The 25,265-nt window shown below is 38.9% G+C and overlaps 1 protein-coding gene across 1 annotated transcript in view; it reads right to left on the reverse strand.

Annotated features, from left to right (window-relative positions):
* Positions 1–232: 232 nt before the first annotated feature.
* The window catches only part of LOC120778806, a 69,831-nt gene continuing 44,798 nt past the window's right edge, over positions 233–25,265 (reverse strand). The window contains exons 2-6 of the mRNA XM_040110810.1: positions 14,028–14,203; positions 13,816–13,948; positions 4,389–4,674; positions 4,036–4,316; positions 233–3,943 (exon numbers count right to left, since the gene is read on the reverse strand). Coding sequence (XP_039966744.1) covers positions 3,716–3,943; positions 4,036–4,316; positions 4,389–4,674; positions 13,816–13,948; positions 14,028–14,125 — 1,026 coding nt within the window. The 5' untranslated portion in view covers positions 14,126–14,203 and the 3' untranslated portion in view covers positions 233–3,715. The remainder of the gene's footprint in view (positions 3,944–4,035; positions 4,317–4,388; positions 4,675–13,815; positions 13,949–14,027; positions 14,204–25,265) is intronic.

A 25,265-nucleotide genomic window follows, 5' to 3' on the forward strand; every position in this document is an offset into this window, starting at 1 on the left:
GAAATTCACAATTTTGAACTGCAATTACGAATTAGAGTGAAAACTGTTGAAGCAGCGCGAACGGAAACTAACGGAGGCGGTTGAGATGACGTTTGTTTGCTGAGTACAGGGTGCACATGCAATTCAAGTATTTTCATGTGTATAATTATTTAAAACATATTGAATAATTTTTTTTATTTAATAAAATTAAACAAAAACTAAAATTTATAGTTAAACAAAAGTTGTTGTTTTTTAACTATTCTAAATTAATGTGTATGCATAATAAAATAATATGCCATAAAATTCAATTAATTACTTGAGCAATCTTAAACGTTTTTTGATAGCTAATAATGTATGTGAAGTAGTTGTGCTTTCGCTAATTTATATTTCATTTTTCAATTTTTACAGCAGCATGCTAACGTTAGCTGAAAATTAGTGTCTTAAACTACTTGACACTCTGTGCATATTCAGCAACGCCCGGCAAGGCTTCCGCTAGCTGTCAGTTTCCGTCTCGGGAGTGTAAAATTGTGACATTTTGAAGTAATGAAAGTAAAAATAGAATTTATGCAATAATTTTAAGTAGAAATTAATAATTAATTAATTAAGAAGAAGAAGAAGAAATTAATAATGTTTTAATATATCAAAAGTTGTCCGCATTTTTAAACGTGTGTTAATTAACATTTATTGCCGGCTGTATTTATTATACAAGTAGCTTGATTTTGTGAATAAAAAAGTGAGTGTATTCGATTGTATGTGCACCGCAGGCGAATGTGCTAGAAAGTATCTGAGGATTCTTAAATTGTGTGTCCAGCTGAGGCGTAGCGCTTACATTTTGCCTAGTTCAAGTGCAAGTGCTTCGCAAAAGTTGAGGAGGTAAGTCACAGTATTGAAGAACAAAAACTGAAAATAAGGAATCTCTTTTTATATGTGTGCATGTGCTTACTATGGCCATATGTATGTATGTATGCGTGTGTATTTACATATACACATATTGTCTGTTTTCGCTTTCCGCTTGGCTTTGCGGTCTGCATGCAACTGCTAATATGCAGAGGTGTTAACAACAGTGAAATTGATACAGATAATGTTAATTAACATTCAATTCTTCAAAATTTTCTTCTCGTAATTTGAATTTAATGTTATGGCAGAGGCTGTTAATGAAATTTGTTAAAGTATTTTAAAATAATTTAAACTGATTAACTAATTTGTTGAGAAAAAAGGTTACACGTGTTATTTTGTGTTCTTACTTATAATGTAAATGTATGTAAAGACCTGTATATATGTACATACATACATATTTCATGCTATTATGTGAAAGTTTTCGGAAAGTTGAGTAGGCTCACAAGCACATAATATAGTATTTCGAATTTGTTCCAAATTCACTGTATAGCTGTTGTTGTTGTAACGGCTTTTTAGTCCCCGTTAGGGTGGTAAAGTTCAGATATGTAAGTTGTCATTGAGATCATCCAACGGTAGGCTTAGGAAACGTGTTGTTTCGATGGGATCGGGCCATAGGGAGAGGCGTGTCAGATGTGTACGGTTAGCTGGGTATGCAAAGAGATGGTTAGAGTCATGCGGAGACTCGTTGCTTGCTGGACATATATTTGGTATGTGGGTAGCGGTTTGAGTCCAAGTACGACATTTAATGAGAGGGAGTCGGTGAAGGTGTCTATAGATTCACTGTGTGTGACGGTGAGTGCATGTCTGAAGTTAGTTGCATCTGAAGTCCAGTCGGTGCACTGTCTTATATCGTCGACGAAATTAAGGAAATACCTTTTGATGTTTCTAGGAGGTGGTTTTGTTAGAAAAGCAAGCAGGGTTTGTCAAGAAAGCAAGTAGGGTTTCTACGAAATGAGCACAGCAGAAACTGCTTGGAGAGGAGTTCATTATGCTACTTAACTGGAAGCATACGAACCTCACTATATTTTCTGTGAATGGGCTTTAGAGAATTTTTCTGTTTTCAGTCCTCAAAAGAAAATCCCTGGACAGAAATTAAGTGCATGTAAACTCTTCGTGCAACGCAGCGAAAAGGAAGAACGATTGGCGTGCTGTTGTAAGCTCGGTTATAATCGTGTAAGCGGTGTCTACGCCAATAAAGAAGAAGACTTTCAACTCATATTTGTATAAATTAAAAAGCATATTCTAAACCCTAAACACATTTTCCGGACTAATGAAAATATTTGAAAGCTTTAACTTAAATTTCAGGCCGGTGTCTGTGTAAGAAACTGTCTCCAATGCAGTTATTAACCGTTGTATATTTTGCAATCTTCCAAATACTTAGTTTACGCATGAGACATGTGGTTTAGACGTCTTAGTGGTACCACCTCTAATGCTTGAAGATTTGTATTGCTATTCAACTTGTCTGGCATTCGCCCCAAGTACCGTTCCTTTGAGAGGCAATACATACACAAATGCATACAAACTGACAACTTCACTTAAAGGCAATAAATCAATTACTGCTTGGCTTTGTTAAATTACTAAGCCACTTCCAAGCAGCCAAAAATCTTCACATAAAGCTCAACTAAATATTTTGGGTTTAACCTTGCTTACACGCACTAACTAATAAATTTACGTAGGTATTACTCGCATAGCTGGCGACTCGTTTGTGGGCCGTAAATCTTCTGTGATTCTGTGATTTTCATTAGCCAGCAATGTCTGCCAGCAATTTCATTGAATATGTTGCCCAATTAAAATAATTACTGAGCTTAATCAACAGTAGTCACTAAAGTTACACACACACACACACACACATTCGCATAGACAATGCTGACGACTGCAGTTATGCAGCTATTTGCCGTAAACTCTGCATTTTGCTAGAATTTCAACAAGTCATCGAGACTAAAGGCCCGGCCGGTGGCGGAGAGTGGACAACAGCAGACAGCAGTGCATGCGACGCATGAGTGGGAGCAAGTTGGCTGATTTGTGCAGCCTAGATTTCGTTTGTCGTCCGACATTCGGCTGCCTGGCTGGTGTCTGCTGCTGCTGCTGGTGTATCGCTTGTCGGTGTTAATTAATTAAACAGCACTTTGACTGTTCTGGGTGGATGTTACCTATGCGGTTGTGCCACAGGTTGCTGTTGTTGCCGGTACACTTTATATGTTTGTTGCAGGAAGAGGCTCGTGTGTGGCAGGCAAGTTGATAGTATCACTGTCATGGTCACTGTCAATGCCATCGGTGTAAAGCAGATGGTATTCGTAATAATTGTTGTTGTTGTTGTATTCGATTTTATAGTTGTTCTTGTTGTTCTTAGGTCTGCTGATTGAATAGTGCTGTAACTCTAACTCTGCGCTGTGATTGTAAATTACGCCTTGGTTGTTGTTGTTGTTTTTGTATTACATGTTGCTTGTAATTGTTGTTGTTTTTGTATTACACGTTGCATGTTCTCTTGATGATGGCTCGTTAACATTCGCATTGCGTCGATGATATATCAAATCTTGCAACGCTTGCAACACGACTACTTTAGCTGGCCACTGCGTTGTTGCCACAAACGACAAAGTGTGCGGTGGCATATGCTTTGTTGCTGTTTGTGACTGCTTTTCTTATTGCTGCAGTTTAATGTTGTGTTGTTGTTGTTGCTTTACACCTGAATTCCTCAACCTCGTCCACACCACCAGCGCCGCAGACAGCTGATTCGAGGTCAACTTGCTGGTGTTGCAGTTGTTGTTGCCGTTGCTGCTGTATCGCCTTGTCTACTTGGCGCCGTCAGTCCGTTGTCCCCGCTCATTGTCTCACTCAAAAGTCATACATTCAAATCGGCCATCATTTTGCGAAAATCATTTAGCGATCCATAAGTATCGAAATCATCACAGCCATCCAATTCACTGCCTCGTGAGCCATGTCGACTACCCGGTGCGCCTGCGCCCATATTCGTCGGCCGTGGTAATGCCAGTGGCACAGGCAACAGCTCGGGCATTACCGAATGATGTGTAATGAGCGCGCGCAACGAGGTGAACTCCTTGGTGAAGCCCTGTAAGAGCATGTGAAAAAATTTTTCTGTTATGAGCATTCCACTTCAGCACATTTCAATAAGGTTTCGTATTACGTCGGCATGTAACTAACCTTGATTTTGTAGCCACGCGGTGTACGCAGTATCAGGTAGTGTGCCACTTTGGGCGCGGGCGGTGGCACGCGCAGTGATAATGCAAAACAGCCGGGTTTGGTGCTACTCTGTCGCACCAGGAAGGCGCCAGGGCTCTGACGCGACAGCACCTCCAATGAGATCTCACGCGGAATGCCGGCTTGAAACCAGGCGGCGCCCTTCAGTTCATGCTGCTCCGCCAAGCTGAGATTGTCGAGCCGTAGCGGTGCGCTGGGCGCAAACATCTTTGGACTGGAGTTGGCTATAAGCAAAAAAGTTGTGGAATTTCTATATACATACGTACATATATACAAATATAATATTCTCGTCTTACCACTACATGTTTCACGCAGATACTTTTTCTTATAGCTAAATTCGGTGTGTTCCTGCAAGCCTATATGCGCCGCTTCCAGCGTAGGCAGCGCGGTCAACGACTGCCGACAGGAGTCGCCGAATTTCTGGGTTATCATTTTCTCTGGTTCGCAAATGGCTTCGTTCACATAGCCGTCGGAGATGGTTTGTGATGAGCCGGAATTGAGTGAAGATGAGGCTGTGTGCACCAGGGGACGACTGTCTTCGGTACCGCGCAGCAGACCCATGCCCATTGTGAGTCGTTTGACCTGAAAAGTATCGAAACGAAAAATGGAGTAAAGCTATTAAATATAATAGCCGCCTTCACTTATTTACTGGCCGGTATTATAATTGGTGGTTATTAAAGAGTACTTATGGATTTTTATTCGTTTCATTCTAGAATTCAAGTCAAAACCCGGTATAAACGAGGGGACGGTAGTGAGTTTCGAATTCATGAATCATCGAGTGGTATTTACTACTCAGCTATACATACATATGTATGTATATGACGACCGGAAGTCGAGTCGGTTGTGGCTTCGGCGTAAAATAACGAAGACAAACCGTAAAAGTAGTCGAGAGACATTGGCAGAGATCGACAACACTCAAATTTGACTCCTTTAGTAAAAGTTCATACAAAAATTTATAGTCCCTTTGGATCCTGCTTTAAGATAAAAAAAAACTCCGACGATTGGTTGCATCCAGTAAGTTCCTGTGCTTATTTTAAGCTAAAGCTAATTTTCACTTGAAGTATTTGCTAGTCCCTTGGCTCCATACACCTGAAGAACCGATGCATCACTGTGATGAATAGAGAACCTAGCTATTTTGTAAAATTAATCTACTCTTCTTGTTATTCAGTCTTTTATCCTCTAATTCATTTTGACTGAAACTTTCATGTCTCCTGTTTAACCCCCTGATCTACCAACCATTTGGCTCAAAGCAGTAAAAAGAAGTGCGAATGTTAAATGAATGCCACTAAACCAGTTCGATTTCTCAGTTTAAATGCAAATAGCGCCTCCAGCGGTTTTAATTCGAGTACTTAGCATCTGCAGCTGCAGGTTCAGTTCGAACTTTAGCGGCGAAATTGCAAAAGTTTTAGCGTGTCAAATTCGTGGTTAACCACAAACGCAGCAAAACTTTCGCACCCAGTAAATCTATTGCGTGTGATTTGTTTTTAATTTTCCTGCATTTACCGAACTACGAGTAAATGAATTGATTTGACGTTGAAATTAATTAAAGTGTTGGGTTTTTGTTATTTAGTCGGTGCTTCATTGCAGGTGCGAATTCGCTGAATTTATTCTGAAGTTGATAGTTGATAACGGTATAATGAAATAAATACGAATTCCACAGTAAATCATCTCTAATTGTACAAGTTCTGTAAGAGACTTCGTGTTAAGTTCAAGTTGAAGCCGACTAAAGGGATGCAAGAGTCATACATTGTCATAAATGTAAAATGAATACAATGGTTTATAGAATATATATATTTATTTATTTCTCTTTATTGGCGTAGACCCCGCTGACGTGGTAATAGCCTAATTTCCCACAGCGCGCCAGTCGTTCTTTCTTTTCGCTGTTTGACTCCAATTGGAGAATCCAAGTTTAGCCAAGTTCTTCTCCATCTGGTCTTTCCAACAGAGTGGAGGTCTTCCGCATCCTCTGCTTCCCCCGCCAGGTACTGCGTCGAATACTCTCAGAGCTGGAGTGTTTTCATCGATTCGGATAACTTGATCTAGCAAGCGTAGCTACTGTTTTTTAATTCGCTGAACTACATATGTCAATGTCATTGTACATCTCGGAAAGTTCATTGTTCCATCGACTGCGGTATTCGCCGTTGCAAATGCGCAAAGGACCATAAATCATCTACACCACCTTTCTCTCCAAAACACGTAACGCTGACTCATCAGATGATGCCATCGTCATGTCGTCTGCGCCTTATAACACGATCAGGATGATGAGTGACTTGTGAAGTTTGTGAAGTCTTTGTCCATCGAGAGAAGACTTTACTTCTCAATTGCCTTCTCAGTCCGAAGTAGCACCTGTTGGCAAAATACATATATGCTGCATTGCTGGTTCCAAGATTGATGAAATTATTTGGGAACCAAGTCGCGAGTGCTTGTCTGATGACAGGGAATATTTCGTCTTACCTTCATTCACTACCAGGTTCATTTGCTTCGCTTCCTTATCAAGGCTGGAGGAAGCAGAACTAATGGCGCCGTTGTTGAGGCCAATGATGCCAATATCATCGGAATACGCCAGCAGCAGGCAGTACAGTCTAATAAAAGATTGTGCCTTCTCTATTCATGCCCGCACCTCGAATTTTTTCCACAGCAGTAGATTGAAGAAGTCGCACGATCTAGTTGACTTGCCTGAAACCTCGTTTGGTAACGAACGGCTTGGACAGGTCTTTCCCGATCCTGATGGAGCTTTTGGTATTGCTAAATGTTAGTTTACACAACCGTATAAGAGTTGCTGGGAAACTCTACTATATAGTCTAAAGATATGATTCCCTGAGATAATAAGAGTTCTTCAGAGCTGCGTGAAACGAGGTTAGTCAGTTAGCAGTAATGTAGAAAGAGTAATTATATAAAGCTCCTTTTATGGAAAATATTTACAGATAGAGTCGGATCACTTAAAACATTGGACCAATATGAATTGAAAACTAGAGACGTTGAAAAACGATTTTGCATGTCTGAAATGCTGTATGAACTTTTTAAAGCAGCCTTAAGCAAAAATTGGGTGTCATATGAATTGAAAGCTAGAGACGTTCAAAAACGATTTTGCATGTTTGAGATGAGGTATAAACATTACAAAAAGAAGTCGTTTTGCGTCTGGTGGGGGAAAATGGATCTATACAACAATCTTAAACGCAAAAAGTCATATGTGAAACCTAACTAACCAGATATATTAACGGCAAAGCCGAATATCCATGACGCCAATGTAATCTTTGTATTTGATGGTATTATAGGGACGTGCTGTATTATGGTTTCTAAAACCGGGTTAAGCTATTAATAGGAAGCGCTACCCACGACAACTCATTAAATTGTCGGAATTTGTCAATAATCTCCCTCATGACAATGCTCGGCAATATGATGCGGTTGGGAAGTTTTGCCGTCATATAGCCCAGACTCTCTTCTGACTATCAAAATGTCTCCACTGGAAGACGGTTCACATTATAACAGAGCGTTAAAAAAGGAGAATGGAGTCGGTGGTGTAGAAGTGAGGAAAGTTCTCTGAGTGCCATTCACTTGGGAGTGGTCAGAAACGATTCTTACGCCCAGTAAAAGCATGAGTAACATCGTCTTACTGAAACCACGAGGCATCTACCGTTTTTTATATTAAAAAGTATGAACTCATAACATCCCCGGTATGAACACTGGTCCTTAAAATATCCTCTTCTGACTCTTGGGAATCCTTTCAAATTTAAAGTTGAATTAACATATTTGAGATTTCGATGGCTTGGGACTTAACTTAACGAGCTGAGGAGGTGATCTGCTGAGAGCCAGATTATGTTATAAAATTAATTTTCCTTCTACCCAAATATATATTTTTTCAATTTCTAACACCCTAACCCATTAAGGGATTATCCGATTATACGTAAGTAAAAGATTTTGCAACATTGTTGGAAGTAAATATTGTCACGTGAAATAAACTTTAAGACCTTAAAGCTAAGAAAACTTTATACCTTTCTTACAAACAAAAAAGTTTGACTAAAACCATACTATATATACCACTGCCCAACTAAACTAACAAAAAAGTGTACAAAACCATGTTCATTCAGCTAACAAAGCTAACTTAGCTGAAGTGCTGAACGGAAACGAATTTGAAGACAATGGCAATAAGAAAAGGACAAAGCGAAAAATGAGAACAGAGCAAACACTTTACAGCGATTTTTGTAGGCACCATACTATAAGGGTATATACATACATACAGATGTGTATATGGATATGTGCATGCATCAAGTGTGCAAGAAACAATGCCGAGCGTTCATTGACTGCAATTGAAGGTCGACTGAATTTTCGGGCTAAGGACACCAAATCTCGAACAGCAGATGTTTGTGTGATTGTGTTAGCGAGCAGTTAGAAAGCTTATTCAACCGTCTGGCAAATTGGGTAAATGCATGCCAGATAAGTATGTATGCTCGTACTTATGCAACCAGCGCACACATGCTTACATACCTGGCCACGTCTAAGACTGTCTAAAGCTTAGTAGGCACTCCGGTAGTTCAGCAACAACAGACCGAAGAGTGTCTCGCCGGCAGCTGTTTTGTTTTTAGACGACATACAGCCTTGTCAACCGGTAAATAAGACATGGGCACACACCAAAAAGAACGCATGCACAACTTGCCGCACACCAAATGAAGAAAAGCAAAGTTCCTGAAGTGCTTTTTGTGATGTGCATAAATGAACTAAAAAAAAGGGAGCTTATCGGGAGCCTATTAATCCTTTTATATCCGCCGAAGCGCCAGTGAGCATCTCGCACTTCAAGTGCATTTGCATGTTTTTGTGATTGCACTCCCGAAAGTACCCGGTAGGAAATGTTTCTCGCATGAGTTAAGGTTTTTTATGTTGATTGTTATTCTTAAGTGAGGTAGCTTCAAAAAAGAGACGATGTCTTTGAGAACTGGAAGCTTAGAGGTAAGGCTGGAAGAAAAACAAGAGGAGAAAAAATTGTCATAACAAAGATCAAAGGCGTGTGTCATGCGAGTTAATGCAGAACCTAGTTTCCGACAACCTTAAGTGAAAATATTATTAATTGAAACGTGGTGAGCCGGCGCAAGCTTTGCGATATGCCTGGCGGGGTTCATTCGTACTGTCAGCACGCTTCTGAAAGAAGTAATCGCTCAAAATCAGTCAGCTTCGGCCGATAGGAGAGTAATTGTGTTTCATCAGGACAACTCCGGGCTACACACTTTGGAGGAGACTCGCCAGAAGCTCTGGTAGCTTGGTTGGAAACTCTCATGTATCGCATTATTGTTTGGAACTGGCATCAATTGATTACTACCTGTTTGTGTCTGTTATGAAATTATGTTTGTGAAAGATTCGATACAAGAGAACTTTGTCAAAACCGACTGCTCTGGTTTTTTGCCAAAGCATGCGGCTTTCTTTGAGAATGACATCATAAATTATCTTAAAACAAGACTTCGGTAACTTCAGCTACAGTGTAGCTGCTATAGGGTGCTAAGATGTAGATTTAGGCAACGAAGCATGTTGCCATTTATAGGGTCAGATTAACAGTCAGAAATCTTACTGGCATCTTTGGAATATCGGAAAGATCAGCAAAAACCATTTTGGAAGATCATTTGGGCCTAAGAAAACTGAAAGCACGATTGGTTCCAAAATAACTAAATTTTTTCGAACGTCGCGTCAACGTCTGTGAAACAATACTTTCCGACTAACAGGATGTCATGAAACTTATTATTACTGGCAATGAGCCTTGAATCTATGCTTACGACCCGAAAAAAGACGATCAGTCGGCTGAATATTGTAGCAAAGATGTGCCGAAGCCTTAAAAAAACACGTCAAAGAAGGTCAAATCAAGGTTTTATTAACAGTTTTCTTCGATTATTGAGGTATGGTGTACTCCGAATTCCTTCGGATCGGCCAAACTGTCAACAAGGAATACTATTTGAGTGTTAAGCGACGAAGCTATTCGTAAAAAAGGTCGAAATTATGGGCCGATAACTCTTGGCCTTGCACCACGATAAGGCACCGTCGTATACTGCATTGATTCTTACTGAGTTTTTCGACAAATTTTCAACAATATAGTGCCGACACCACCGTGTTCGCCTATTTTGGCTCCGCGTGACTTCTGGCTATTCAGCAAACTCAAACGACGTCTCCGAGTAAACCGTTTTGAGTCAGTTGGAGATATTAAACTCGAATCGCTATGCGCATTGAAGGCTTTTCTGGAAATTGACTGTAACAACTGTTTGGAGGCACAAAAGTATTTTGGCCAGTCCCCATCGGCTTTGAAGAGAAACACATAGATTTTGAAGAATAAATTAAGAATTTTAAAATTACGAACAAAGTCTTACTATTTTTTGCTCATAGTAGTATGCAGTCTTCGGATTCAAATGATCACCAATTGCAAGATCTTGATTCGTCGCCTAATACTAAACTAAAATTGTCTTCATTTGTTACATAATATGAAGAGAGTGTCTCCATCAAATTAACCATATCATTTTTTCTATTTTAAGAAAGTGTGGGGAAAACCTCGATTTTCAATCCTCAATGTCATTAATCAGCAGATACAATTCCAACTTTAATATGTTGCTGGACCAACTGCGACAACAGCAACAATTTCATGAATTAATAAAGAAACCAGGCTTTCAATGAAGAGTTCCTTCCTTTATTTTGAATCAATTTGGGCTTTAATTTTTCTAGTTGGTTTAGGATCAGAGTTCAGAAGATTCAGGCCAAAACTATCATTTCAAGATTTCTTATTTCCTTTATGTTTAGAATGTTAAGAGTTTTACTTTTTTCACGAAAATTAAAATCTCGAAGTAAAAATTTCCTACATGGTCTGTATGCACTTGCTTGCGTATGTATATCTTAACCATTCTTCTACCTTTGACTGTGCCAAAACCGCTGACGGAAGCCAATTCACTTGCTTTAAATTTAATTTCATTTGTGTAGTCAGAAATTGGATCTTTCGTGTCTTAACTACGAGCATCCGCAGGCAGTGCATGTGAATGGAGCCTTTGCCCAAATGCAAAATGTCCACAAAGTGGCTAAACTTAATTTTATTTTTAAATTTAGAAAAAAACGGCATTTTTACGATTTAACAACAACGTCTATGGCAGTCTAACCCCGCAGCTTACCGCTGGCAGCGTGTTGCAACAAGAGAAAGGCGTTGCACTGCCATTCACATTCCGGGCCAAACTCACATCCGTATTGTGCTTCGCTCCGGCACCGCGCTCAGACAATACAACGAGAAGTGCCGCTTTCTGGGCCGCGTGTCACTTACAGGCGTGAAATTCAATTCTACACACACACACACACACAGTTAGAGCGAGCGTTTCTAGGCTTTTGTGTTGAGTGCATGCATAATTTTTCGACTGTGTCTCTAGTTCACATTTTTACAACGCTTTTATCGCCGCGATTTATGTGTGTCATAAAGTTTGGAAGTTTCTACCACACTGTAGATTTGCACTTATCTGTGTGTGTGTGTGTGGTCGTGTGTTCATTGCTGTGTAATTGAATGTGAAAAACTATAAGAAAACTTTTGACTTGTAATTCTGCGTCTCGGAGTACTTGTACCCTCTTAGTTGGCATAATTTGAATCCTAAAGTATGTGGTAAAAAACACGCACATACACACACGCATACAAACACCAGCCAGTGAACTTTGGTGTGATTGCACTTGAGTGCGAATTCCGAAAAGTTCGTTGCAATTGTTTGCAATTTTAATGTGTTTCACTGCTTGACGAGGCATTACATGAGTCTCATTGTTGCGCCGCAAGTAACACGAAGTCAGTCTCGTTTTGGATAAAATATATATTTCGTTTTCCAGTTCAGAGCTTCATTACTTTGAATCCTATATGAAATTTTTAGAACTTACACAAAATAGGTTTTAGAAGTTCTCTCATTTTTGTTCGTTCGTTAGAAATTTACTACGTGATCGGAAGCAGTTGAAGCTCAAACTATTACTCATTATCTTTCAGAAAACTCAGACTCAAGTAAAAGCTACCCAGCTTTGGTCTCTAAAATAGACTCTAATAGAGTAATATGAGAAAGCTTGGCGTATTCTTAATCTTATATAGAACCTTTTTTAAGTAACTGTTAAGAACATATAAATATTTTGGAGAACAACCAATCAGATGTAGATTTTATATCTTAGTATAAATTTTACATAAGAGTTGCTCATACAAAAATCGTTGCTAGATCGTTTGTTCGAAGGTTACCGTCGAATGATCGATGACGATGGAGCAGACGTTCCGTTGCCTACCCTGAAAAAGTTCGAATGATAATTACCCGTCTGAATAACAACAAAGCGGCGTGGTCGATGGATTGTCGGCCGAGCTATTCAAATACGGCGGCGGATAAGGATCATGCATCAGCTTCTTTGTAGAATATGGTCGGACGAAAGCTTGCCCGACGATTGGAATTTAAGTGTGCTCTGCCAAATCCATAAAAAGGGATACCTCACAATCGGCGCTAACTACCGTGGGGTAAGCCTCCTCAACATCGCATATAAGGTTCTATCGAGCGTATTGTGTGAAAGATTAAAGCCCACCGTCAACAAATTGATTGAAATTCATCAGTGTGGCTTTAGACCACTACGTCGATTTTAAAACTGCTTTTGACAGCACGAAAAGGAGCTGCCTTAATGCCGCTATCCCCACAAAACGGCTGTGTAAAATGACGTTGAGTAATACCTAAAGCTTCGTCAGGATCGGGAAGGACTTCTCCGAATCGTTCGATACCAAGCGAAGTTTCAGATAAGGAGATTTTCTTTCATCCGACTTCTTCAATCTACTCCTGGAGAAAATAATTCAAGTTCCAGATATAAATAGAGAAGGTACCATCTTCTATTAGAGTGAACAGCTGCTGGCGTACGTCGATGATATTGACTTCATTGGCCTCAACATCCGCACTTTAGTTCTGCTTCCTCCAGACTAGATGAGGAATCAAAGCACATGAGTCTCGCAGTGAACGAGGGTAATACGAAATATCTCCTCTCATCAAATAAAAAGTCGTCACTCTTGAAACTTGGCTCCCACGTCACTGTTGAGAGTCATAACTCCGAAGTCGTAGGTATTTTCGTCTATCTTGGAATCAGCTTTAACAATTGAGAAGTAAAATTCTCTCTCGACGAACAAAGACCAAATTCGACAAGTCACTCATCATCTTCGTCTCACTATATGGTGCAGAGGCATGGACGTTGACAACATCTGATGATTCGATGTTACGAGTTTTCGAGAGAAAGATTATGCTGAAGATTTACGGTCCTTTGCGCATTGGCAACGGCGAATACCGCAGTCGATGGTACAATGAACTGTACGAGATATACAATGATATTGACTTAGTTCAGCGAATTAAGAGACAGCGGCTACGCTGACTAGATCATGTCGTCCGAATGGATGAAAACACTCCAGTTCTGAGAGTATTCGACGCAGTACCCGCTGGGGGAAGCAGAGGATAGGGGAAGACCTACACTCCCTTTGGAAGAGGAACAGCACAAACATGTAACATACGGGACTGTTACTGTAGACAAACAACTCTGAGGCCAATTCTTTTAAATTCGTCCCTCAATCCTGGGAACAGGATTCGAATTGTTTCTTTATTATTTTCTTTTTTCGAGTGAACGTTCCTGTGGAAGGTTTAATAGTCTGTCGCCGTTTAGGAATTAAATTGCAGCGCTTACTTTAATATTTCCTTTTCTTAGCTTTATCGAAAATTAAAGTTCACTCACCAAAGGTGGCTTATCCGCCATACGCCGGCAATTATTCATTTCTGTGGGTGAGTTATCTTCCTCGGAGCTCGGTGAACGCGGCACTGCATGTTGACTGGGCTGCAGGTGCGCTTCCAAAGGCGGTTCATTGCAACTGTGTGGGTGAACACTTAATTAGCTTTAGCTTTACACTTATCTATAGAGGTAAAAAATGGTCTGTATGTGTAACATACCTTAAGCTTATTTGTGGCAGTAGGTGTATGGGGCGACGCGTCTGTGTGGGTGACACACGCGACATGGGCTGTTCGACGCGCAAACGTATGTCCTGCATTCTGATGGTGAAATTGCAACGAATTTATTTTTTCGCTTTTCTTTTGTGTTTTATGTTAAGAGATGTTAGTTTCAAGAGCTGTAAAGAGAGAAAAAAATTTATTTAGGTATTTGTGTAGGAAAAATATTACATATTTTGAGATACACATATGATCGCTATCCTTAGTTACCTTAAAAATTATTTTAAACTCTTTGAAGCACTTGCAAATTTTCAATAGAATCCTTTATTTACGCATAAAAGTGTAATAAAACTACAACAATACAAATATTGCAAAAACAAAGTAATGCCAAAACAGCGACAACAACTGAGGACGACAGAACTTAATTGCATCTGCGAAAGCAAAATCTTCAATATACATATGTACATACGGTACATATAATATATGTATGTATATGTGTTAAAAGTGCAAATATGTAGGCGTTCGTCCGCTATTCACGCGGCATCTCTGTTGTGGCAAATTGTGCGGCTTGTCAAAGTTTTTAGCTTCATTTAAGTGGCTCTAATGGTACTTTGCCACCGCATATCAGATTCTTGTCTCGCCAGCAACTGTTGTTGTTTCGGGTTTCAAGTTTTTTATGTGGTCAAATATTTTGAATACTGCGGCCAGAAAGAGTTGCTACGCTGATTTTCTAATATTGGAACAGCAGCTGTCTGAAGCTTAGGTTTGTTTAAGACACAGCGACCTATTTGGTGGTGTCTGCTGTTAAAGCGGTTAAACTTTTGTGGACAAGACTATTAATATTCAAATGTTGGTATAAGTGAAATGTGCCTACCAAAGCAGAGTACTATAAAATGTTTTATATCTTCTTGTACTTTCTTCTTTTAACTTGGTACTGTAGAGTAGGATACCTCATATTTCATATCGATGTGTTTGAGGACGTTCAGAGGCAATATAAATGTTTTTTTTTTAATTCGATCAACTCGAGGATGTGCTCCATTTATTTTGGCATGGGGTTAAAGTCACTGAACAAATCATTGAAAATGACTCTCAATCCACTTCGGTACACCGCAATGTTGTGAATCCACAGGCTAGAAACGATTCTTTTACATATGGCTCAAGCAGCTCACAACTTCCGGTCTTAGACCAAGTATTCTCTGGATAGCCAAAGAACATCCGTTTGAAGGCGAGCTAAAGTAAGAAGGCGAACCATCCCTGCCATGGGTTGTGTGCTGGGTTTGGGAACCGCAACGTGAAAAACGCCCGCAATGAAAAGGATAACTCGGCTATAATCGCGTAAGCGGTCTCTACGCCAGTAAAGAAGAAGAAGAATGCGTCTAGCAATCACTCATCTTTCGTCATTATCATTCAGTTATGTAGGCATACTCATATACATATTTACCACAAAATGGTTAAGGTGTTTTGATTCTTGTATTTAATTCGGCCATATACTATGGAAAATACTGCTCAGGATGCCTGAACCTCAACTTCGAAAAATTGGAAAACATTGGTGGAGATTATACCATATTTCCATCTATATGTTTTATTAGCGGCTTTCAATGGAGTTTTTGCTTACGATAAGTTCCTAGAAAGCCCTCGCATACTCCAGGATTTTTGATAATCGTTTTCGCTTAACCAAAACACAAATCGTGAGAGGTGTATCAACCTTTTCTGGAGAGAGTTGTCTTGCTTCAGTTAATAAATTCGTTAAAATTTGTACAAAAATGGCTTATCCTAACTTAAATCTTGTGTTTCTGCTCAGAACTATTCAATAGAGATCTTTTGAATTTAGACGAAGCTCACCGCGGTCCTTATGGTATTATTGTAAAAGTATTTTTAGATCATTTATGGATTCTATGAAAACTCGATCTGTAGTACCATTATTTGTAGTTTGAATAAGATTTGGAAACGCTTACAGATGGACCATCTCGTTATACCCTGATCAAGGTATATTGAATTTATGTCAAGTTTGTAGCATCCAGAAGCAAATATCGGATACAATACCGGTCTCTCAGTTTTTGTGTTAGCGATCTGAAATTTTGCATATGACTTTTCTCCTCAGGAAGCTTCTCATTTGTTGCAATCGATGTGGGACTACTTTAAGATATAGCTGCTACACAAATGGATTGTTCGAAATCAAGATAGATATATTTGTATACCCTTGTATGCTAGAAATGCTATGAAGGTTGTTATAGCTTGGGTGCGGCCGAAGTTAGGGATTCTTTCATGTTTTCCGTTTTTAATATTAATTATTTAATTAACGGCTTCTTATGTGAACCTTAGCTCGTTTCACAACTTAACAAAAACAAGGTAACCTTTTTGTCTGCGTTAATTCTAAAACTTTTAGGATATCTATTAATAGTGTGGTATTTTTAGAACTTATTTTAGCGAAATAATAGTCAGTTATGCTGAATAAACTTTATCATTTCCTTTCACCCAGACATACAAAGATAGATACAGATGTTTCTAATAAGAGTGATATGACTTCTTTTCAAAAAAAAAGAACGCTAATTGTTAAGGAAATTCAAATGGTTTTCATTTAGTGTAGAGTACTACCGATACAATTACGCTCTGAATATAACAACGTTCAAATGGCCTTCATGGCTTCTTTTGCAGGAAGGAATTCGATGAACCCAGTTTTGAAGTACTTTTTCCACTAAATCAAGTCGTATGTCATGAATATCATGTTCATGACTTCTAAAGCTTGAAGAGAGTCTGGTTTACTATTAAAGACCAATGACTTCCAATAACCCCACAAGAAGTAGTCTAATGGTGTTAAATCACAACTACTTGGAGGCCATCAATGTCACAATTTCTTGAAATAATTGAATCTCCCAACTTTTCTCGCAACAATTCGGTTGTTGCACGTGCGGTGTGGCATATAGCCATAACTTGTTGGAACCAGATGTTGTCAAGATCAACTTCTGCTAATCGCGGTCATAAAAATTTGGTTGTCAGCAGCTTTATTTCGAAATAATTATGGACTGATGTTTCCAACAGACCAAAATCACGCCAAACTGTAAATTTAGGTGAATATAATGATTGTTCATGAATAATTTGTGGATTTTTTTGTACCAGAATTCACAGTTTTGTTTATTTACCACACTACTAAGATGAAAGTGAGTTTAATCGGAGAAAATGATTTTCTTAAAAATATCTTTGTCGTTTTCAAGTTGTTCCAAGCTAAAATCAGCAAACTTACGACGTTTACAGTGAATTTTATACGGATGCAAGCCCAAACCCTTTCTCAAAATTCGTAAGTTTGCGGTTAGAGACAGTCCCAATGTTTGAGAACGTCTTGGAATCCACAAATTACTGTCTTCGGCAACACTTGCCTGAATGGCAGCAATATTTTCATTACTTCGAGCGGTCTTGAGCGGTGACTTATTGGTACTTACGCTGGATCGAGAACAGCTGGACGATTATTGAGACCAAAAAAAGCGCACACAAAGTTGCAATTGGAGAACGATTGTTTGAAAATAAAATTGAACAATTTATAAACGTTGAAAACAATACTAAAAATAATACAGATCATGACCATAAAAAATGGCCGGCACGACAATTGGAAATCAGATCATCCCTATTGGAAAATTCGTTATAATATTACCTTATCATCACAACTAGTTGTTATGAAAACTTTGCTCCAACAAATACAAAACGAACTTAAACAAAACAGGAAGCCACTTGAGTAAGTAGTTTGAAAAGCTTTTAATTTTGTTTTCTCGCCAAACCCAAAAGTTATCGATAAACCACATAAAAATTTGTTGCCAAATTTTATCCAATGCAAAGGCCAGCCAACAGATCGTCTCAATTTTCATAACCAAACTTCATCGAACAATGGACAGACATTAGTGGCATTATGATTTTATGGGCAAATGTGTGGCATAAAATGCTTAATAAGCTTAAAGCGTCTGCCGGCAGTTACGCAGTTATGGACTACTTTGTTGGTAGGTTTTGATATTTTATATGCCATTCATGAATTTTGTCCAGCTTTTGGCCCTTTTATGGCAGTTATTGTTTACACATCATTGAATTCTATGCGGGCATAGGAAAAACTTTCATTTAAGTGTATGTGTGATGTGATTTTATTGCTAATATTTGTTTATTATGAACCCAAGTTTAGCAATCCGATAGGCAGTTATGATAGAGACGCATACTTGTATACATATAAATTTTTATTTGTACAGTTGGTTGAATGGGCTTTATTAGGCAGTTGTTATTTAATATTGTTTAAAAACTAACTGTAGAATTTTGGCTATAAATGGCGTCGTAAAAGACAATTGTGTGCAAGACATTTATTCATTTTAACTTCGTTTTCGTTTACTAAATTCTTCGGATAACGGTTAACGAAATTTGTTTTGATCGTAAAATTTCACGCGCTACAAAGGTTTTGCTTAGGGCACTTGACTCGATGGCATCATAACTGTATAAAACTGGGTTACAATCTGGGGGCCCGGAGACGAGTCACGTTCATCCCGAAAGCTGGCAGGGTTCCCACGTCATAGTTGAGGACTTCAGACCTATCAGCCTCTCTTCTTTCTTACTTAATACTCTGTAGAGACTGATGGATTGGTACATAAGGAGACTCATTCTGAGAGACCACTTATCAGGAGGGCAACATGCTTATTGGAAAGGCAAGTCAGTGGACACTGCCCAGCACACTATCGTGTCATGGCTTGAGGAAGCAATTAGGCTTAAGGAATTCCCGTTTGGGACCTTCCTTGATATGGAGGGAGCTTTCAATAATGTCCTGCCGGAAGCAGTCGTAACTGATTTGTACAGTCTTAGGGTTGAATCAAACCTCAAACACCTCATTTTCAGTCTTCTGTGCAGCAGAGTGATTGAAACGGAATGGGAAAATGTGCTCGACGAAATGTAAGTGGGGAACCCCAAAAGGTGGATTTCTCTCTTCTCTTCTATGGATACTGGTCGTTAACGACCTGCTTAAAAAAGTAGCCGTAAGAGGACCTAACCAAGAGGTTTCAATCAATGGATTTATTGAGAGAACACTTCGGCGATCAGATAAAATTACGTTTTGGGCCGGTCGACAGACCACCAAGGTCATGTAATATCACACTGTTAGACATTTTCCTGTGGGAATATGTAAAGTCTAAAGTCTATGCGGACAATCGCAGTTCGATTCAGGCCTTGGAGCAATGCATCCCGCGTGTTATTCGCCAGTTACCAGTCGAAATGTTCGAACGAGTCATCGAAAATTGAACTCAATGGATGGTTACTTTCTGGCTGCTGTCCTTGTTTTCATTTAACACATAATACACTGCCTCTGAAAAAAATACGCGATAACCTTAACGTTGTTTATTTTTAAAAGAGCTTTACCAACTTTCCGCTGCGAACCCAAAAAGCTCATAAGTTAAAAAATTAAAAGTGCAAAGCTTCGCAAAGTTTACGATGTGGAAAGTTCTACGAAGGTGTTTTTCCAAAGGCTTAACTAATAACGCTGGCTTCAAGCAGCCAGTGTTGCCAATATGCATATATAGGTATATACAATGAATGTTTACATTAGCCACTTATGTAGGCCAAGTTGTATGGCTAAAGCTGTAGCTAAAATTGGTTGTTACCTGAGCGCTTAGCAAGTTATAAAAAAGATTATTTGGCTCACCGACTTGGGTACGCAGGGATGCATTAATGGCTATTACAAAATTTGTTGCAAGCAGCTGAGTGTGTGTGTGCGCGGGGTTAAAAGTTTCTTCAAGAATAACAACTCAAAACAGGAAGCAACGAGGCAAATGACGCGCAACAAACTTTTGAACCGAAAACCAAAAATAAAAAAAATTGCAAAAATATACTAAAAACGTTGCGTTAGAAGCGTAAAAAGTTTTCGTTGTTGCAGTAAACAAATTGCAGCAAGGTGCACTTCGATGACGCCACCGAAGCGGCGCGGCAGCTTGCAGCTCACGGCAAGGCAAGGTAATTGCTCGTACTTAGGTTCCTGATAAAACTTCTTGTTGTTGCTATTGTTGTTGTACGCTGATAATATTTTCCTACGTTGTTATTGTTGTTGTTTTGTGCATTGCTGCCGTTTTGGCGCAGAACTTTCGCAATCGCAACCGTAATTTATGATGTTGCACGGTATTTATGCATTGTGTGGCAGACAGTTTAAGTTCACTTTCGACGCTTGCGTTGTTGACGCCAATGATTTGCGCTCTTGTCGCCTGCAACTGGCTCTGCCGTGCTTCAAATTGTCGTTTTTATTTCAACTTTATGCAACCTTGCAACAACGGCAGCAGCAAACGTGACCACCTACGCTGCGGCGCCACTGAGTGGTTGTTGTTCTTGTACTTTAGTTACTAATATTGCAGCTGATGACAATAGCATTGAAATTAATGACTTAGACAGTTTTTTTACCGTTAAAGTTTTGTAACAAAGTGCTTACAAAACAATGTTGCAAGCACAAGAAACCCGCAAAGTCTGCGCGGTAAATATTATCAGGCACAAAATTTATGCTTCGCTTTCACCTCCTTGACTTTCGAGGGCGCACAATGACTTCATGACATGGCAGACATTTCGGTTGCAACTGTAGTGGCAAGTGTTGCAAGCAGCTGACATGCCTTTGTTATCCTGCCTCAGCGCCCACACATTACCGAACTGCTACAAATGCAGTTGTTGCCATTTTATACATCAATTATGACACATCATTGTTACTCTGTCGCGTTCGTTCTGTCAGTGTTGCCACTTAGTTACGTGTAGCGCTGTATGTGAAGCGAAACAGTGTGGCTCACCACACGATTTTGATGACTTTTGTTCGGCACGCCGACACTTTTGACACAATCATCGCGCCTGCAACTGTGTTCCGTTGCTTGTTTTTGTTGTTTATGCGACTCCTGTGTCCTAACTACATGCAGTTGCAATTGTAACATACTTCATTTTACGTCGCTTTTGTTGTTGTTGTGCAGTCTCTAGTGGAGTTGTTTAGCAAGATGTTAACACGACTGGGACTCGCTTTCGAAAGTGTCAGCGCAATTATTTGCTCCTTCTCTTGTTATTCGGGTAGTGTTGTTGTAGAGCGTTGTTGCCGCTTTCAAGCTGAGTTTCTTAATTAGACTTGAAAGTTATTTAGTAAAATTTTAATTATCGAGAAGTTTATAAATTTGATGTTGCCTTTTGAATTTAATAAAAAGTTGGGGTTTTACAGACTGATCAAATTTGACCCGGACTGGTCGCGCGTAAATCGAATCAATAAATAATATTTTCTATTATGGTACAACCTTCCTTATGTTCGTGTGAAGTTTTTTCATCTTCATATGCTTTTAGTATGCGCTTGTTGTGTTTTGGTTGGAAAGGTTTTCCGCACAATTTTTGCAATGGAAAATAATTAAATCAGGAGTTTGCTTGAATTTTGGTATTTCCAATAAAAATACGACTATGGAATCGTTGAAAATATTCCGGAAGTTTTCGGAGAGTATACTTTACTCCAGGCACAAGTGTTTCAGGGGCACGAAAGCATTCAGTGAAAGTACTGACTTTGTATCCTTGCAGGCAAACAACTGGTTCAAGTGGTATATGACGTCTTGATTTCAGATGAAGGTTCTCCCATCTTAAAAATTGTGTAGTGGGCGGAACAAGTAATAGTTTGTAGGTGCCAGGTCAGAAGAATATGGTGAATGTTGCCAGATATTCCATTCAAGCTGTAAAAGCTTTTGGGCGAATCATCCAACTTGTATGAGGTCTCGCATTATCCTGCTGAAACACTACACGTTTTTTATTTTATTGTTTGAGGGCATCATTTAATTGGTCCAGCTGATCACAATACACTTCATAATTATTCCTGATATTGTCCGCCAAAAGCTCACACCAAACGATCCCGTTTGAAATCGCACCAAACAGACAACATACATTTTTTTTGGCGACTCGAAGGCCGGATGTGGTTTGAGCTGGTTCCTCTTTTTTAGATTGTGAGCTCTTGCGCTTTACATTCTTGTAAAAAATGCACAATTCGTCTACTGTAACAATGCGTTTCAAAAATGGATCACTTATTGGGCGTTTGATAAGCCTTTCGCAGTGCGATGAACCAAATTTCGTTCTGTAAGAACATGAGGAACCGATATGTCACGATTCGAAATTATTTCTAGATGTTTCACGCGCTTGTCAACGGTTATAGAGTAGCGTTTGGACAAAATTAAAATTTCAGCAATCGTTCAACAACTTTATTTTAGCCACATTGGCTTCAAGAGGCCTTCTAGGACTGGTGTGGTCTCTTCAATATCGGAATTGCCGAAACCAAATATTGCAAATCAATTTTGGCATTGGTGTTTGATCAACACATCTTCTCCACACACAGTAAATAATTTTCGTCTGGTTTGAACTGCATTTTTACCCTTCTGATGACGAAATAGTAAAATATGCCGAATATACTGCCTTCGATCTTCCATCTTTGGTAGTACTCCAAACAAAAAATCATTTGTATAATATTAAGAAATTTAAGATTTTTTTTTAAAACAAGCTTTTCTGTATCAGGTGTTCAAATGCAATATATAACGGTAAAGCGGTTAACAGCGAAGTTGGCTGCGAAAAAAATTAATAAGATCAGCTATTGTCTTCAAACAAAATTGCTTAGTGAACGACCCAATAAAAAGTTGCTTGAAATTTGACGACTTGCCATTAGACCTAGCCTTTGGATGGTACCAAAAGATCCGAATCTTGTGCAAAAACGTAAAAAAGGTCTAACTTCAAGCTAAAAGCTTTCATAAACTCAGCCATAGTATATACATATATTACCTGAAATCTGGCCCATAATGGAGGCTCTGGAAAATTAGCCTTTAGTTACACACACACACACATATGTAGACTGATAATTAATCCACAATAATTGTTTAAATATTCATAAATTAAAGAACTATGCAGACAAAAATCGCAAAGAAATGCACTAATGAAAGCTCTATTCAAAGCTTTTACTTAGTTCATTAATAATGAATTACTTCTGCTTACATCCAGTTGACATCCAAACCCACAAATTCCTTTTTGAAATACTCCTTTAGTAGGAATACTGTTATAAAAGCACTGTGAAAGCTTTTAAAATTGAAATACAAAATTAAGTAGTGAAAAAAGTCGAAATAAGACTCTTCCAAAAACAGCTATTATCACACTTCCTCAGCAGTTTTGTAGACAAAAGTCGACAAGTACATAATTTATGAATTTTGCCCTTCGCCAACTTACAACACAAGCTTACACTTAAATACTCACACACATATAAAAGCATATAAGTAAATGCATGCGGCTGCACACACGCTTCTCTGGCTAAGTGGAGTAGAGCATCGAGTCAAGTCGTTTGGAGAGTACTCCACTTGGCTTGCCTTAACTTGACTGACATCAAGTGAAGATTTTAAAAGCGCACAAATAAAAATGCCAAAGCTAAGAGAGTATTACATTGTATAGGGTAGCGAAATATAAGTTTGTGTAGGTTGAAGAGGGTACTGGACTTGTATTAACCCCTTAAAAATATTTTGGAAAGATTTTGTTAAAAGTTGGTGAAAGCTCAGTGCCAGAACTTTTATCAGAATTTTCTTTATGAGAGCTTTGAAACTTGCTTTACCGACAGACGTCTTTCATTCTAGGTTGAGAAAGTGGTTGATGTTATTGAAAGTGAGGAACTGAGAGTGAAGAAAATATCTCGTATTGACTTTCTCTTAAAATCCATTTTTACAATTTTTTCACCTTTGAGTCTAAATACGATTAAAATAATCATCTGATGAAGTCTTTTGGCCGGAGTTCTATAGAATCTCATATCGAGGATGATTCCTTTCAAAGTTAAGTATACAAGATAAATGCTATGGGACCTAACTAGATGATCTTTGACACGCCTGTAATCTCACTGCCATTGAAATCATTCATTCGACGATCCAGTTCAATATCATTCAATGGATTTTAAAGACAATTACAGATGAGACTACAACTTATCTGTGACAAGAACCTTCAAGGCTATGCTTTTCCTTTATTTGGTTCATGTCTAGGCTAAACTTTTTAAGATAATTTTCAGATATATATTACAGAAAAATTTTCATTGGATTCAAACATTTTTAAATACTAATGTAAAACGATCAAAATCATCCCTGATTTGTCACACAAAGAATTTACTCTGGCATTCCTATATGAGATATGAGTATGTCACAATTTCAATTCATCTTTTCGTTCACATTACGTAAACTTTAAAATTTTGCTCCAGTTTTACAGGTCACCTATTCCACATGCATCAAAGTGCCTCCTCTCCTCCTCCCCTTGCAACAATTGCTTAATGCGTAATAGACTCCATTTCAATGTAGTAACGAGACAGCATGCGACTACAAAGCATTTGGCTGACAGCACGACAACATGAAGCACGGGGCATGAATTCTTTTGAAGTCATTGTTTTGAAGCTTATAAATATTTACATGCAACATGCTCACTCACATACTTACAAACATCTGGATTGCAGTTTTTCCATTTCTTTGTTTTCGCTCTGTACTTTTCTGTTGTTTACATTTTTGTTGTGTGGTAAGAGGGTACTCACCAGCCTAGTTATGATTGCAGCAGCATATGCAACCTGCAACTTGCAATCTGCAGTCTTTGTGTGTGTGCAAGTGTATGCGCTTTGCTTTTACCCGGGCGAAAGGCGTACTTGACAGACATTCGCTCGTTGCATGAAAGTCATATTGGCTTAGCATACTTTTAGGCGATTGAAAGCTTTGTCTACGTTGTTTTTTCTCACTTTGACTGCTTGAAATAGGGTCGATTAGTTGTGGGGCAGGCCACAAAGCGAAATTAAAGGGGAGTCTAGTGCGCTGGAAAATTATATGCATAGTCGGTAAAGTGAGGAGGGGTGAAGGGTAACATGAAAGTGAGGGATTTTTCTTTTGAATAAATTTTTCGATTTCCCACCATTAAAATAAAAGCGCAAAAGAAAACTTTTGGGATTGTAATTAAAGAAGGTGGACTATATTCAAAATGTGGTTTGTTAGAAGACGGTAGAGTAGAACCCAAGTGGGAGAGTTTCGGACAAAGTCCTGACTTGGTTTAGCATCACTAACTGATAATTAAATGTATATCGATGTGCTAAAATTAGCTAGTTTCACATTTGAAGGTTATAACTCGGATTTTGGCAAAGATCTTTCGACTCTTGTAGGACTCAAAGAGGTGAACTAGTGTTCAGAGCATATTGAAGTTACGGAGAGAACACTGCTCCAGCCTGCTGAACTGCAGTGGACGTCT

The sequence above is a fragment of the Bactrocera tryoni genome, chromosome 5 (assembly GCF_016617805.1).
Source record: "Bactrocera tryoni isolate S06 chromosome 5, CSIRO_BtryS06_freeze2, whole genome shotgun sequence".
In the NCBI taxonomy this organism is placed as follows: domain Eukaryota; kingdom Metazoa; phylum Arthropoda; class Insecta; order Diptera; family Tephritidae; genus Bactrocera; species Bactrocera tryoni.